Source organism: Lissotriton helveticus, chromosome 8 (assembly GCF_964261635.1).
Source record: "Lissotriton helveticus chromosome 8, aLisHel1.1, whole genome shotgun sequence".
NCBI classification, from domain to species: domain Eukaryota; kingdom Metazoa; phylum Chordata; class Amphibia; order Caudata; family Salamandridae; genus Lissotriton; species Lissotriton helveticus.
Window position 1 is genome coordinate 778,706,610 of NC_136069.1, and position 17,709 is coordinate 778,724,318.

Genomic DNA, 17,709 nt, shown 5'->3' on the forward strand with positions numbered 1-17,709 from the left:
CTATTGTTGTCGTCCCTGCCGTTGACGGTCCGATGACGTAACAGTGTAACTTGTCATCGATGATCTGGTGGCGTCGTCGATGCCTATTGTTTTGGTCCTGAATTTCCCAGGATCTGATGAGGAGGCTCTATGGTGCATATTTTCTTTCCTCACTGGAGTAGAGGAGACTGAAAATGAAGGCTCAGAAGAGTCTTTAGAATGTTTCTCCTGTTCGATCTCTTGCTCTCTGGGGAGGGTTTGAGGTGTTTCCCGCCCTCTCCAGTTTTTCTCCTGGGATCTGGCATTCTTGTGAGGCCTGGATGAACCATAACTGTCCTTTTCAGACGATCTGCGGTGCTTAGTGGACTGTAGCCATAAAAGCAGCAACCTCTCTCTTAGTGTTTTTGTGGAGAAGGTGCAACACATTTTGCGCTACTTTACCTCATGAGCTGGGAGAAGGCAATAAATGCAGTCCTTGTGAGGATTATCAACATGAACCCTCTTCTTGCCATAGGTCTTGCAGGCACAGAAGAGTCCTCACTTATCAGACATGATCAAAAAATGTTACAAGAAGAAAACTGAGTAGACCTCAGGTAGACTCCCTTCACACACGACGTGTGGTGAAAATCGGAGGGAAACTGCCTCTGCTAAGGAGAGTTCTAGAGGGTGCTGGCAGCTGATTGGCCGCATTTACCATTTGATGCTTTTTTAAAAAGGCCATAGATAGGCTATGTAAGCTGTGAGATCTAACTGCTTGTCTTACAAATGGGACTTTGGTGTCTGGCCAGAGTGAGCTCTCTGTAAGAAGTTGAAGTTGGGGAAACACCGTATGTAGAAGGAGCTTGGAACCAAACAGGACTTAAGTGTTTCAACACACTGACCTTTTCGATGAAGAGCTATACACAGGGTGAAGGTTTTGCATATTGGGTCTTTGGGTGTCTGGAGAGACAGCCATCTCTCTCAAGATCTGTAGATGGAGTAAAGGCTGTGTGTAGTAGAAACTTGGCCACCGGATGAGGATTGGGTATATGAAGAGAGTGGGCTGTCTGCAAAACCTTTAATACATGATGAAGGGTGTGTTTAGAAGGGCCCTACCAACCAAATTGGCATTGATTGTCTAGAGAGAGACAGCTCTCTGTGAAGACCATTTGCGAGCTAACACTGTACAAAGTAGGGGCTTGGTCATTTAATGTGTCTTCAGCATTTGGCCTCCTCACAAAGAGCTCTGCACAGACTAAGGGTTATGAATAATAGTCTGGAGAGACTGGCCTGTATAGAAACAGCTATGCACTGGGTGAAGGTTGTACGTAGCAGAGACTTGCACATATGATGGGTCTTTGGTGTCTGAGAAACTGGGCTCTCTTCAAAGGTCTTTGCACAGGTCAAAGGATGTCAATAGACCAGGCTTCTATACGTAATTGGGTTAGGGGTTTAGAGGGTGTGAACCCTCCATAAAAAGCTGTACATAGGTTGTAGGCTCTTCATAGTAGGACCTTGTTATTCTAATGCAGCTTCAGTGGCTGGAGGGACTGGCGTCTTTATAAAGAGCTCTACACAGAGTAAAATCTGTGCATAGTATGGACTTGACCATTTAATGAAACTTGATTGTCTAGAAGGAGGGGGCTCTCTGTGAAGACATCTGTACGAGGAGTTGGTTGTACACAGTAGGGGTTAGCACACCTGACTGGGGTCAGGTGTAAGAAGGGAGTGGGCTCTCCACAAAAGATTGTGAACAAGGGGTTATGGTGTCAGTAGTAGTGACTAGCATGCCTAATGGTGTGTGGCACTCTGAGGAAACATGGCTATACGTGAGGTCTGATGTATAAGTCATAGGGCGTACATAGTAGCAGATTGCACACCTATTGGTACACATATATGCGGAGAGAGTGGACTTTCCATGATGTTTTTGCACTTTTGTCGTTTCCCAGAAAGATCTCAATCGCCTGCCCTACAGCACTGTTGTATGGCTCTGTTTTTAACTATTTTGTTTTCAGTTCTCAATATGCAACTGCATATGTATTGACATCAAAACGAATAAAACATTCTTAATGAGAGAAGGCAATGAAAAAATATGATATAGAAACGTAAAAGATAACTACTTACCAAATGAGCGAATCCATGATAACAATTCTCTGCTAATTGTTGCTGGAAGCATAGCATTTTCACTTGAAATGTTTTCTTTAATCAAAAAACAAATACATTGGAATTAATATTTTTCACTGAACACTACGGGCCTGATTCAGAAAGGTAACTTACATTTTTGAGTAACTTGTTACTTTTGACTATTCACAAAAGGCCTGATTCACAAGAGCAGCTTACAGTTTTCAGTAGTTTACACTTTTGAGTAAGCTTACTACTTTTTGCCTGTTCGAAAAAATCTGATTTTAAGTCACTAAAAATACAGTAGAACGTCCAGTATGACCAACTATTGCTACTGCAACAGTAATGAATTAAAATAAACTTCCATAGGAAATTAGGTTACATTAAATAAAATGATTTAAAATAGTCAAAAACATAAATATATGTATATATTTTTTTAATTTCCCTACACCCACAAGGAGACTCCTCAATTGGGGAGGAGATTTCCATAGGGGAAAATGGATTATTTAACTAGAGAATACATATTCAAATATTTGTATGTAAAAAATGTATGTTAATACATTACACGTATTTTATTCAATGTTGAGCAAAATTTTTAAAAATGCTACAGCACTATTAACATAATTCTGAATTAAAACTTTATTGAATGAAAATATACTACAATAAATTAAAACTGTATTTCTGAAGTCTAAAAAAATATGCTTTAATACTGAATAAAAGTAAAGCACAGAATTATTTAAAATGAATGTAGTTATATTTTATTAGACATTATTGTTACATATTTTATTAATTCATAATAGAATATTTGAAAAATAATACTTAAATAATAAATATGCACAAAATATATCTAGTTTTCAACATTAAATTATAGATATTTATATTTTCAACCACTTTAGGCAATTTATTGTAATTGAATATTATTTGCTATGCAGTTTGATATGGAGGGTATTGAAGTATCAGTGGTTGCTGATGTGTGGTGCTAGACTGTTATTTTTTTATTTTACTACTAACTTACACTCGGACTTTGTGAATAAGCAAAAAGAAATAAACTTTGTTAAAGTGAAAATTACGCAAAAGTTTTCTTTGTGAATTAGGTTCATGAATTCTAGAAAATTATGGATTTTCAACAAAGGTATACTGCAATATGCGATACTTGCCTAAAATAGAAAAGTCGTGATTATATTTTAGGCCCTGAAGAAGAGGCGTAGCTACAACCGCCACCAAGATTGACTTAATATTGTGAGGCTCCGGTGGTGTTGGCCCTAATTTACCTTTAGTCACACCAACCATTGCCTTAAGTTTTGATTTTCTTTATCCCTGTGGCGATACTGAAGGACAGGGGCTGCTGCGAAGGGGTGGCACTCCGCCCTGCCTGAGGTCCTGACTTCTAAGCGGAGATGTGGCCCAGCACTGCCTCAGAGGACCCGTTGCGACAGGAGCCGCAGGTGAGCCTGAGTACACGTGGACACACTAGGACCGCACCACCTCACTTAGTCTTGCTCGAATCCTTGCTGGTGAGGTTGAGAGCTGCAGTGGGTGGCGGCCCTAGTGTGCTGCGGGCTCTGGGGCTGCGGCGTTACCCACGGCGGCCATTCTCAGTGCTTGTGGTCCCACCCACGGACTAGGGAGACTGCTACAGCATCCTCACTGACTCATGCCCAGCGGTGGATCGATGGATAGCTGGGGCTGTAGGGTCCACATCTATGGCCCTCCCCCTGGCCTTACTGGGAGGAGCTGCAGCAGCTGCAGCAGAGGCCCTGCCCTGGATAGACCTCTGATGCTGGAGGCCCGCCGCACCTGGTGAGGGGATCAATTGCGGTAGGTGCCTCGGCGGCCTTCTGAAGGCCTTTAACTCATGCACATTCCCTTCTGCTGTGCCTCGTTCCTCGATCTGCGGCCTTCTCATTCCTGCCTGCTGTGATTCTGTTTTCTGGGGACCTGCTGCCTCTGGCCTACCTGCCCTTATTTGCTGTGCGGTAAACAAGTTCTTGGTCTGGCCTCTACAGTTGCTCCACACCCTGGATCTGTTGCTGCGGGGTCCATGGAATCTTTAAGGGTGCCTACGCCCACCCCCTTGACCCCTTTGGGAGTGGAGTACTGGGACTCTTCATATCTGAATTCTGGAGGCGCACTGATTGTGAGGCCAGCCCGGTGGGGACCATGGGCACTCCTTAATTTTACATTGAAATTGGGGCTGGGCCCTCCCCCCATTCGTGCTGCATCCCCGGCTTTGAAACTGCCCGGCCACCTTGGTCCCCAACAATGGGTCGCTTGGATCCCAAGAAATGCAGGTTGAGCTTTGGGCATAGGAAAACTATCAGAGATACTGCCTCCCATTCTAACGCAGAGGAGACCACAAACCACAAAGCAGACAACGTTGCGAACAACGACATGACAGCGATCATTTTTGGAATTCAAAGTGGGCTTCTGTGCAATGGACGCCTGCTTCGCCACCCTTGCTAGCCGTATAGATAGGCTAGGGGGAGCACCTAGATCAACAGGGGGCGAGGATAGGTGGCGCTGAGGATTGAATATCAGGGCTGGAGAATCACGTCACTACAGTGCAAAAGAGACTGGACAAAATTGAACTTATCCGGAAAGCAGTGGTGGCTAAAAATGAAGATCTGGAGGCAAGGTAACAGAGGAACAATATTCGTATATCAGGCATTGCTAAGACCACCAACATGGGGAGGCGGACACTTTTGTGGAACAACTCCTCACCGACCTGTTTGATCGCTCCAGTTTCTCCCATATATTTGTGGTTGAGCGTGCGCACCGGTCCCTTGGCTCCCACACTGCGGAGGGCTCCCTACTTGTTTTCTCATGCACACCTCTTCAACTACAGGGACACTGCTCTCCGTTTGGCCTGTGATAAAGGCCCACTTCGTTACCAGGGTGCAGACATCTTCATTTACCCTGGCTTCACAGATATGGTCCAGGAGGTCCGCTGCAAATTAAGTGACGCCAATAACTCCCTCTAGAAGCTGGCCATCCGATACACAATGCTCTACCAAGGATGGCTGCAGGTGGAGCACGATGGAAAAGTCCAGATTTCTTATGCTCTTTTGGATGTCTCTGCTTTTTGCAAAACCCTGCAAACCAAGACTCCTTTTCCTGGACAATCTGCCCCGGACATTGCTGAACCCTCTGCACGTTCGTGATCGACCACTCTGGAACTCTCCTGCTACGGTGTGACTGCCTTCCCCGCTCATGCTTGCAACTGGATGCTGTCTTCACCTCTGGACTGCTGTTATCGCCTACACCTAGGCAAATCTAGCTTTTCTTGGTTACTTTGATATAATTGTGGTTGACTCAACCTTACCCTTGCATGATAATATTACATCGTGTTGTCACCTTGCCCCCATGGTGTACACCACATCCTTGTTGTTGGGATTGTTACTTTTTTTGGTTTCTGTCTGGGTCACACTGGATAGTCTATGTTCCAGTGATGGTCGAGGTTGGGTATTAGGTTTTGATTTATACTTTTGTCTAATCACTCATTTACACTCTACTGCTGCAACACCTCCTGTGATATCCCTATCTTCATTTCCTACGCTCCTTCACACACTTTTCCCCTGCTATTGTTACCCCACCTACCCAAGGTAATAGTTCAGTAGATCTTACTTTCATTACCTGGAACATTTGTGGTATCAACAATCCTAGGAACAGGACACAGGTTATGTCATACTTAAACAGGCATGGAATTAAAATTGCCTCTTTGCAGGAGATGCATTTGCCTCCCTCAGTCGTCTGTCCTTACGCCAGGCCTTGGGAAGTGCTCCGACATTTGGTCTGCTAAAGATCCTATTCCCAGGGCACTTGTGTTCTCATTCATAAAAGTGTCCCTTTCACTTTTCACTCCAGCTACTTAGACTCTGATGGTCGGTTCGTATTACTCCAGGGTGTCCTTGCCGATAAACGGGTGCTGTTGCTGAATGTTTACACCCCCAATGTGAACAATCCTGAATTTTTTCATGATCTCTTGCCAAATATGGAACACTCGGATGCAAGCTACGTGATATTTGGTGGGGACCTAAACATGCCGACGTGTGCCCAAATTGACTCCTCTAGTACACACCCTAGTTGCATGTGGGATCGGTGGGGTTGCAGGCCACACTTTGGGATGCCTTTAAGGCCTTTATCCGTGGAGTGTGTATCTCCAAGAACAAGGGAATTTTACGACCCATACGCACACAACTTCACACGATCAAATCCACCTTACACGACATTGACAAAGGGGCTACTGCGGGCATGAACAATTGCTTGCATTGCTGTTCAACCTTGTTAAAAGAATTCAGTGAGCTGGCTGACAGGGAGGTCATCCATATAGGGAGGAATGCCAGGGAACGTCGGTACAAGGAGGGAGCGCACCCTCGTCGCACCGGTGCATGCCTTCTGAAACCAAATTTCTCACAGAATCACATCACGGAGCTGTGCTGAGAATCTAGGCAGCGGGCGATTGGCTGCGAGGGTGTGATGGTGGAACTTCATCAGTACTATTGGAATCTATATTCCCCATGTGCCCCTGACCTCTCTTTTGAAATATCCTCCTATCTTGATGAGGTGGCAATGCAGTGGCTCACAGATGGCCAATGTCAATTCTTTGCTGAGCCCATTACCACTGAAGAAATTGTACAGGCTATCAACACTTTCGACGGCTCCAAGGCTCCTGGATCGGACGGCTTGAAGGGGGCTCCGGTGCTCATGATGAGCTCAGCTCGTCATGAGCCCCACCCACGGGGGGAGCGCTGGGCTCCCCCCTTGGGTGCCCGATCTATTTCTTTTTACAGGGAAGGCAGGGGAAGACCTTCCCCTGCCTCCCCCCGCCCATGTCATCAACGACGTCAGCGCGCATGGCGCGCTGACGTCATTGGAGGTTCCCTTTCTCCTCCGACGCGCAGGGAAGCCATTTGCTTCCTGTGCGTCGGAGGAGAAACAGGTACGTTTGGGGGATGGGGCGGGGGTATTTAAACTAAAGAGGCATCGGGGGAAAGGAAAGTGTTTTCCTTTCCCTCAATGCCTCTTCTTAGCATTCCTGCTGCACGATCGTGTGATCGTGCAGCAGGAATGCCCACTAGACACCATGGATTTTTTTTTTTAAAGTTTGGCAAAGTTTGTTGGTTTGGGGAGCGGCCCCTTGGGCAAAGGTCGCTCCCCTTTAGGGGGCATAATGTTTTACGTTGCTGGCCACCCGGGAGTGGGCACAACATTATTAAATTATTTTTAATTTTTTCAAAATCCGGCATTGTTTTTGGGAGTGGCCACTCCCATGGGGCCATTTTATGCGATGCCTATTTAAATATTTAATCTTGGGACGCGACCCCTTAGGCAAGGGTTGCTCCCCTTTTGGAGGCAATGTTGTTTGCTTTGTCTGCCTCCCTGGGGGGTGCAGAATTTTAACATGTTTATAGAAAATGTACCTTTGTGCTGGGGAGTGGCCCCTTGGGCAAGGGCCACTCCCATGGGGGCCTTTTTAGGCAATGCCTAATTAAATATTTAGTCTTGGGGTGCAACCCCTTAGGAAAGGGTCGCTCCCCTTTTGGGGGCAATGTTGTTAGCTCTGTCTGCCCCCCGGGGGGGGGGGGGGCAGCATTTTAATTTTATTATATAATCGTGCCATTTTGCTGGGGAGTGGCCCTTTGGGCAAGGGTCAGTCCCATTGGGGCCATTTTAGGGTGCCTATATTTTCAAATTCAGTCTTGGAGGCGTTATAAATTGCTTTGTCTGCCCCTGGGGGGGGCAGAATTAAAAACACTTTTTAATCGGGCCAATGTGCTGGGGAGTGGCCCCTTGGGCAAGGGACACTTCCATGGGGGCCATTTTAGGGAGCCCAGTTTTTAAAATGTAGTTTTGGTGAGCGACCCCTTATGCAAGGGTTGCTCCCCTTTTGGGGGCCTATAATTTTTCTTTGTTGGCCCCCCGGGGGGACTGTTTTAAATGTATTGAACTCGGGTGGTGAAGTGAGCTAAAGAATGATGATGGATTAAACCCAGATTAGTTGATGGGGGTGAGAGTTAGATTTGCTGAAGCGCTCCGTCCATCATCCCTTTTGATATCACCCTGAGGGGCAGTTCGGCATATTCTTTTTTGGTTTTTTTGTAGGGCCAGTAGCCCACCAAGTTTTTTTTTTTAATGGTGGTGTGTCGCCTTTGGAAATGGGTTACTCCTCTTTATGGGAGGATGATTGTGACCATTTCTGCCCTCTTTGGGTAGCAGAGTAGCAGTATGTTTTTAGACCCATCTGCTCCCAATGGGGCAGAAGCCTTTAGACACCAGAGTTTTTTTTTAAATTTTGTTTTGGGGGGTGGCCTCAAGGGCAAGGGTTGCTCTCCTTTTACGGGGGTGAATATTTAATTTATACTCTTAGAACCACCTACCACTTAGCTTGCATGGTGGTTTGGTGCATTGTTTGCATATGTGATTGTAATGTTTTTTTCTCCTTTTTATTCTAGTGTAATTCTTTTGATTCCTGTTTGTGGTTTCGTCAGTGGTTGTTGTGCAGTTTTGCGTACTTGCAGTTTTTTGGTAAGTGAAATATTTCTGTTGTATTTACTCCAAATGAGTAATATTGTAATGTAGGATTTAATTTTTTTGTAAGTGGTCTCATAGTGGCAGCATATTTAGTTAGTGTTTTGAGCAAGAAAATCTTTGTGATGTGTTTTGCATTGTCTAATGTGTAATTTTTTGTTCTCTTTTTTTTAGTGGGTTATTGTTGATCCATACTGTGTCTGTGCAGAGTACGTGGTGTAACTGCTTCTTGCAAGTGAGTGGTATCAAGTTCAAATGATCTTTATTCGGAATTAATTCATCCATAAAAGTACACACAGGTTAAACATAAAATGTAGGTAAAAACAGATTGATTTGTTAAAAATAGCCTTTTACAATTACAAGTGGGTGATTATATATCAGAACAACGTTTGTGCAAATAGCAATATTACAAAGATTCACAATGTATGGATATTTTACTTTATAGTTTCCACAGAAATCAAATCCATTGAGCCCAAGCGACTGAATGTCTATGTGCAAATATGCAAAAGTTAGATGTGCAAAGAGCAATTATACAGAGTTACAAATCATAGATATTCAATTGTTCGTTTGGTCAAATTCCATAGTTGCCCGTGACCGCACACTAGCTTTAAGGAAACAACTCAGTGCAAATACAGCCTCATCTGAGAGCATCATTTGGAACATTCTCATAGCCTGATTAAAATCCCTTAACTCATATTTACGACAATATGGCATTAGATATTGAGAAGTATACAATTTGTAAAAACCACAGAAGAAAAAATAATGTGTCAAACTTTGTTTACCACCCTTGGAACAAGGGCAGACCAGCTGCTCCAGGTGTTTATTGTAGCCAAGGGGAAAACTTAGTAAATTTACAATACTACCATCCCGTACTCGGAACAGGAGACTCCTGTTCCATCTTCCTAGTGTGATCAACAAATACCTCTGCGGTATAACAGAAGTACCAATGTCGGGCTCGGCATAAGAAATGTATTTTGCAATTAATTGTTTGGGGTATTCAGATCTCATCCGTTCCTCCCTGTACAAGGCATACAGTGCCTGTTTGACCATTTTCTTATGTGCGGGAACAATAGTATTTGGGGAGCTAAACAAGAGGCCCTGGCCCACGCTAGATAGACTATTCTCAACAGCTTTCAGCCAAGGTACAAGGTTGGGCCTTTCACTTTGTTGGCAGTCGGATATTATACTGCGGGTTAAATGGGCAGCTGGATTTAGCCAAATTTTTAGCCAAAAAAGGGCGGGCCTTGATCGAATAAAATCCTCTATATACAATAACTTTAACTCATTGTGGCAGATGAATGTTGGGGCACAAAAAACTCCCCCCAAGATCTTTCTGCAGAACCTGTTTTCCTCTGTCTGAATAGGCACACAGTTAGAATATCCCCACACTTCTGCTCCGTAAGTTCCCGTAGGTTGACATTGGGTACTGTAAATATTTAGCAGGGATGTAATAACATCAGCTTGTTTCGGTTGCCGTAGGGAAAGAATTGAATTAATGGATTTGCCGATTTTGTTTCTCCCATAAACGACATGTGGGTTCCACGAGCCTGTATTGGAAAATAATAGTCCCAAATAAGGGAAAGTGCTAGTGCATTGTAAAATATTTTCACCTGATTTAATTGAAGTTATATTGTACTTTTTCGGCCCACAGTTCATAATAAAAGATTTTTAAAAATTAGTATTGAGACCCAAACCTGACATAAAACTAACAAAACCAGAAATTAAAATTCGCAGGGCATTAGGGGTGCGGCCCATTAGCACCGCGTCATCCGCGTAGAGCAGGGCAGGGATTGGGTTACCATTTACAATTGGGACATCTTTAGTTATCGCACATAAGCTGCTACTCAACCCATTAATATATAAAATAAAAAGCAGTGGGGCGAGTACGCAGCCCTGTCTAACACCCCTGCCAATTAAAATATCATTCGAGACTTCTCCCTCAACATTGATTCGTACTTTGGCCTTTAAATCCCTGTGCAGGTAAGAAAGGAAATACACCAAAGAATCCTCCAAACCATAACTAAGCAAAAGTGACCACAAACTAGAACGATTAACGAAATCAAACGCTGAACTTAAATCCATAAAACCAAGGTACAAAGGGGATTTTTTTACAAGAGTGTACTTCGCCATTATCAGATTCAAATTCAAACATTGTTCGACTGTGCCCACATGGCTTCTAAAACCGAGTTGACATTGGTGTAAAACATTATTCTCCTCAGCCCAGCTCCTCATCCTGTTAAAAATTACCCTCCCCAGGACCTTCAGTGTGTTGTCAATCAGTGATATCGGGCGATAGCAGGCAGGATCCAGTCTGTCGCCCTTTTTAAATATTAGTACAATAACACTGTTTGACCATGATTCTGGAATGGAGTTATCAGACAAGTTGTTAAACAGATTACAAAGTAAAGGGGCCCAGAAGTTAATTTCTGATTTAATCTGATCTATTGAGAGACCATCTGGCCCGGGAGCTTTATTACTCGCACTTTCAATTATAGCGTCTTCTACCTCGGATAGTTCAATGTTCAAGGGGCCAGGAGTCATGACAGAAGGACCAATGCTTATGGGAGACCCTGGTACGTCATAAATTTTAGAGAAATGCTCGACCCAAACATCTCCTGGTATGTTACAATTAATAGCTTGAGTGGTGGAACCGAAGGATCTTAGGGACTTAACCTCTCTCCAGAATCCGGTGGTATCCTTCAATGTCGCAGTGCGATTGAGAGATGCCCAGTGGTCTGTCACTAGTGCCTCGGATCGTATACGTAGCGTGGTTTTATACCTGGCTCTTAGGTCTCTAACGAGTAACAGATTCCTTGGTTTAGTTTTTAGGGCCTCCCTCAGTTCCTTATTGGCCCTGGAGCAGGAAGAGTCAAACCAACGGGGGCCACGGTCCTTAATAGCCCGGGCTGGTTTCGAAGATTCTCTTTTAATAGCCATACAGAGATTGCTGAAGGAGCCAACCACTTCTGGGCCTGATCTATCAAGAGACAAACAGTTCTCAATTAGTGTTGGGTGTTTATTAACAACTCTGGCTAAAATATCTTTATTATCGACCCCTTTCCATACCACTCTTAGCCTGTCAGTGGATGCTTCCAAGTTTTGTAACCCAATATCTGCTCTCGTTACTTCATTAGTGGTCCCTGGATTGTTTAAGTATACCTTGATTGGGTAATGGTCGCTATAGGCGGATCGAATAACCTCAGCCTTTAAAATTATATCACTCAATGAAGGGGAAAGAAACATGTAGTCTATTGTGGAAGCACATCCCTGGCCAATATAGGTGGGGGTTAACATATTATTCCCTCCAATACCAGCGGCTTCCATAGCATTCACTAAATCACGGGATGCTAGGTGGTCCCTCAGTTCCACCCCGCTTCTACAGGGGGGATTGTTATGGTGCATATGGGCATTAAAGTCTCCCCCAATACAAATTCCATCGAAGGTGCCATATTTCAGTCCCATTAAAATTTCGTCGATAAAATTAAACAAAATTATAAAATTGTTATTAGGGTGGGTCACAAAATCATTATTATAAAAATTAATTAAACACAATTTTAACCTGTTAGTGTATTTGATAGCCATAAAACATTTGTCATGTGTCTGGATCAGTTTGGTTTGTACCCCAGTTTTTATTTTAGCCCAAATAGAGAGTCCCCCACAAGGACGACCCTTGGATGAGGCAGATGCCTTCAAATTATGGCAACTGTAACCCTCCAATGTGGACATAGTTGTGCACCAGGTCTCCTGTAGCATTAATATGTCGCAATTTTCGTAAACCCAATCTGTCCACTCTTGAATTTTTAATTTCGATCTGAGGCCCGCTATATTCCAACTTACAAGAGATAATTCTGAGCCCAGTGAGTTGGTTCTTGGGTTAACAGATTGCTGACTAGCTATAGTGAGTAAAGGAGACAGGGGAATGTCCAATAGTAACTCCAAATTGGGTGCCTGGAATGGTTGATCCACATATATATTGCCCAAATTGGTAACTGGTGGTCAATCTAACATATCCAGTTCAGATAGGGGTGCAAACCTATTATGCATTTTGAGGGGAAGGGGGGCTGGATGGAATTGCCTTACGGGTGGTCTGTAGAAGTAGCTTAAAGGAAGTAAAGTTACAACGGTGGAAATGCCTAGGCGATTAGTATTCCTGTTGAGCAGATATCGTACTGTCCCTGGATTTTTAAAATTAAGGACTATACAGTCACCTTCAATGTTTTTAAATGACGGCCCCACCCATGATACCCTACGGGCTGATATAATTTCTCTAGAGATGTCGTACCCAACACCTTTATGCTTAGTCAACCAATCAATGCATTTATTATGCAATTGAACCCATGATTCCCCCTGTCCTTCCCTCAGTGATGGTATACCTGCTAGTACCAAGACAAATGGGCAGGCATCCGGTGGTAAATGCAGAGCAGGCCCCTGATGTTTAAATGGCCTTCTGTGCCCGGACTGCCCCGCCCCCCTGCTATCAGCAGGATTGGGCCCCGACACCGTAGTTGGCTGAACGGTGCTGTTGTTCTGATTGTCAGTACTAGAATTCACGATAGCTGGTGGTAGTGAATTAATGGGAGTGAACGGGGGTTTAGATGGTAAATTAGTCACTACTTTATTATTCCCCTCATTATTACATATGGGGTGGGTGATTGGTAGTGCAGAGGGTGCTTGGGATTCAGAGATACTGGGGGCCGCGACCAATTTGGGACTGTGACGCGGGGCATCAGGCTTTCCACAGGATAAAGTGTTACTAACTAACTCAAGCTCTTTCAATAATCGGTCACCCCTGATTTGGTCCAAGGTAACAGACCCCTTTCTTTTTGCCTCTTCATGTTTTATCACATTTTCTAATTTATCCAGTCTTCTAAAAACATTATTAAATTGTTTTGTCATTTGCTTCTCTAAACGATTAAAAATGGTATCGACTATAGTTTCTATAAGATTTCTGTTGTCTTTAGATATGGTATTATTTACTCCCATTGAGGCAGTCTGTGTCCATATCGTATTCTGATTCCCAGTGGGGTTGTTGTTGGTGGCAATGGGAATATCAACCGTTTCTACTGGACCATTATCATCTATACAGATGATATCTTTCTCTACTAGCTTTTGTTTATTCCACAGGCTCTGTGGTGTGGGTTGATTCTTGGGGATTGATGGTTGTTTTCTTTTATTTGCACTAGGCTTAGCTATATCTCTTTTGCGTTTTTCCCCCCCTGGTTTATTATTGGTATCCACAGTCCCGATAGCTGTAGCCTCCGCCTGGGAATTGTTCGTTGTTACAAGTGTGGCCTCTTCCAACAAAGTCTCAGGAGGTATTGGTCCAGAAGCAGGGTCAGAAATGACAACTGTGGGGGATAAGGGAAGTCCGGGGCTACTGTACGGTGATATTGGCCGTAGGGCAGTAATAGAGCAGCTCAGGGACATTCTCCTGTCAGTGTCAGCAATTTCATTAGAGACCAGGGTGAGGGCGTTTTCAAGTAAAGACTCAAATGTTGGCGGGGGAAACGGAAAGTCATCCTGGGTAGCTGTAATGTCTGAAAACTCCATGGAGACAAATATATGGCTCACCGCAATGAAGATGAAGGAGGGGAGGACCGCCCGTCCACGGAGGGCCACAGAGGGCCCGCCCTGGTCCCGGGCTTCTCCCTGGCGCCTCCCGCACGCGACTCGCGGGGCGAGAGGCGTACCTCAGATTTATCGCGCCTCCGGGCGCTCTGCTGTGACAGGCTGCGTCCGCGACCGCCGGGGCACCTGGGGCTTGAAGTCCTGCCCTCTCAGCGGTACCGGCGAGGATGGTGTCTCGCGCTGTGCAGGCACTGTCTTGCCGTTTCCCTCACGGCTCGTTCCTTCCGACGTTAGCCCCCAGTGTGCGCTCGGCGCACCTCAGATTTATCGCGCCTCCGGGCGCTCTGCTGTGACAGGCTGCGTCCGCGACCGCCGGGGCACCTGGGGCTTGAAGTCCTGCCCTCTCAGCGGTAGCGGCGAGGATGGTGTCTCGCACTGTGCAGGCACTGTCTTGCCGTTTCCCTCACGGCTCGTTCCTTCCGACGTTAGTGGACGACGAGTGGTATCGTTTTGCACTGTGTAGATATTTTTGATAAAGGTGAATTTTGTTCATTGCTTATTTTACATAGTGATTGTAGTTGTTGACTTGTGTGTCAAGTTACCTTTATTAGTAATCATTATGGCTAGCCGTAGACTGACTGCTCAGCAGGTGGTAGGTATGCTTCTTGAATCTTCCTCTGAGCCGGATTATGACACTGACAGTGCGTCTGAGGGAGAGGAGGGAGGGGAAGATTCTGGGAGTGAGTTCTCTCTCCACATGGAATCATCGGATGATGAAGGTTCTCTCAGTGCAGATGAAGGGCCTGTTTTAGAGGAGGATACTGCTGTGCCGATGGTGCAAGAGGCATCTGGATTGCAGCCTGTGGCTGCTAGCCTTCCTACTGGAAGTGCTGGACACTGGGTTGATCCTAACATGGTGCAGCCGGTGTTGCCTGCCTTTAGTGGTGATGCAGGGTGCAGAGTGGATTGTGACATTTTTTTGCCCATACACTATTTCAGTTATTTATGGATGATGTATTTTTGGGTGAGATTGTTGAGCAGACCAATTTGTATGCTGAACAGTTTTTGAAGGACAACAGTGACAAACTTAGCCCCGACTCTAGAGCTACCTGGTTGACTCCCACAAATCTGGAAGAGCTAAAGAAGTTTTTGGGTTTGACTTTATTGATGGGTTTGGTAAGGAAGCCGAACCTGGCTTCATATTGTCTTCCAGTCCCTTGATGGCAACAGCCATATTTCCAGCTGGTATGACTCGTGATTGGTATTTACTTTTGCTACGCATGTTGCATTTTGTGGATAATTCTTTGGCGTTGCCACGTGGTCACCCTGACTGTGACTGTCTTTTTATTCGGCCTGTTCTTGATCACTTTGTTGATCATTTTTCAGAGATTTACATTCCAGGGAAAGAAATATCTATTGAAGAGTCTTTGGGTTTGTTCAAGGGTCGTTTGGTTTTTAGGCATGTACATCCCTAGCAAGAGGGCGCGCTATGGAATTAAACTGTATATGTTGTCTGAGAGGACAGGATATGTTTTTAATTTTCGTGTGTACACTGGTTCCACTATTGACCCCCCTGGTTGTCCGTCCACTCTTGGAGTTTCAGAGAAAATTGTGTGGGATCTTGCTAGAAGACTGTTCAACAGAGGCCACCACTTCTACACTGCTGTGCAATTGTTTAAGGAATTGTTTAAAGTGGACACTTTTGCATGTGGCACGATCCGCTCTAAGCGCAAAAGATTTCTGAAATAGCTTGCTAGAAACTTCAGAGGGATCAGTGCAGTTTCCTGCGTAATGAAGAACTACTAGCTGTGAAATTTGTGGACAGGAGGGATGTGTACATGCTGACTACCAGCCATGATGAGAGTACTTCACCTGTGCCTGTTTGGGGTCAGGTTGCTGATGTGCACAAACCTGTGTGAATTCTGGACTACAATAAGCACATGGGTGGTGTTGACAGAGTAGATCAGAGGTTGGAACCTTACACTGCTATTCGGAAGGTTTATGTTTGGTATAAGAAGTTGGCCATCCATTTTTTCAACTTAGCAACTTTCAATGCTTTTATTGTGTTCAAGGAGTGTTCTCCTGCGTCCAAGATGACATTTCTTCAGTTTCAGCACTCTGTGATATCTAGCCTTGTTGTTGTAGAACAAGTAAGTGTTCCTAGATTTGGAGTGGTGGAGGAAGTGGCTCAATTGAAAGATCGCCACTTTCCTGATTACATTCCTCCCACATCTACAAAAGACTTTCCCACTAGGTGATGTAGAGTCTGTTGGTGAAGAGGTTTGCGGAAGGAGACTCGTCTTTTCTGCCCTGGGTGTCCTTCTAACCCTGGGCTGTGTGTGCCTGCTTGTTATAGAGCTTACCACACACAAAATAATTTTTGGGAGTATCCATGAGTGGTAAAATGAACTGCCTGGTCAGTATTTTTTTTAATTTGTATTCTGTTTTATGGTTGACATTTGTACAATGTATTTAGTTTCAGATTTTGTGTTACTAGTTTTGTATCTATTTGCAATTTGTTTGTGTTTGTTTTGTAAAAAAAAAATCAAAATGTGATGGTGGTGTGTGTAGGCTGGCACTTGGCTGGCGGTGTGCGTGGACTGGCAATTGGCTGGCGGTGTGTGTAGATTGGTGCTTGGCTGGTGGTGTGCGTGGATTGGCGCTTGGCAGGTGGTATGTATGGATTGGTGCTTGGCTGGCGGTGTGCGTGGAGTGGCGCTTGGCTGGCGGGGTGCGTGGAGTGGCGCTTGGCTGGCGGTGTGTGTGGAATGGCGCTTGGCTGGCGGTGTGCGTGGAGTGGCGCTTGGCTGGCGGTGCGTGCGGAGTGGCGCCTGGCTGGCGGTGTGTGTGTAGTGGCGCTTAGCTGGCGGTGTGCGTGTAGTGGGGCTTAGCTGGCGGTGTGGGTGGAGTGGCGCTTGGCTGGCGGTGTTCGTGGAGTGGCGCTTGGCTGGTGGTGTGCGTGGAGTAGCGCTTGGCTGGCAGTGTGTGTGGAGTGGCACGTGGCTGGCGGTGTGCGTGGAGTGGCGCTTGGCTGGAGGTGTGCGTGGAGTGGTGCTTGGCTTGCGGTGTGCGTGGAGTGGCGCTTGGATGGCGGTGTGCATGGCCTGGTGCTTGGATGGTGGTGTGGGTGGACTGGCGCTCGGCTGGCGGTGTGTGAGTAGTTACTTTCTGTTGGTAACTACACACACAGCTAGCTGAGCGCCACTCCACGCAGTCCATCACTTTGTGTAGTTGCTGTGTCAGGAATGTGGGCGTGTGAAAGTGATGGGCCCTTGAATGGTGCTGTCTGCTGGTGTAAGTGTTGTAATGTGATGGGCTCGCGGCTGGCGGTGTGAATGTTTTGTATGTGTCACACGTATGAAAGGTGTATGAATGGCCTGTAAAGCGGTTGGTGCCTTGACGTGGCTGTACAGCTCACGAGCAGTGAGTCAATGGTTCAGTTTCTCATCCTTTCAGTTATTAACAATGCATTTCATTTTTGTGAAATGACTTGCTAATACAATTGTATATACTGAATCATCACTCACCCTCGTG

General features: G+C 45.3%; 1 protein-coding gene across 1 annotated transcript in view; it reads right to left on the reverse strand.

Moving 5' to 3' along the window:
- LOC144773802 (uncharacterized) overlaps nucleotides 1-17,709 on the reverse strand; it is a 3,430,469-nt gene that overhangs the window by 2,815,432 nt on the left and 597,328 nt on the right. Inside the window, exon 5 of the mRNA XM_078658904.1 lies at nucleotides 2,083-2,157. Within this exon, the coding sequence (XP_078515030.1) occupies nucleotides 2,083-2,157 (75 nt within the window). The remainder of the gene's footprint in view (nucleotides 1-2,082; nucleotides 2,158-17,709) is intronic.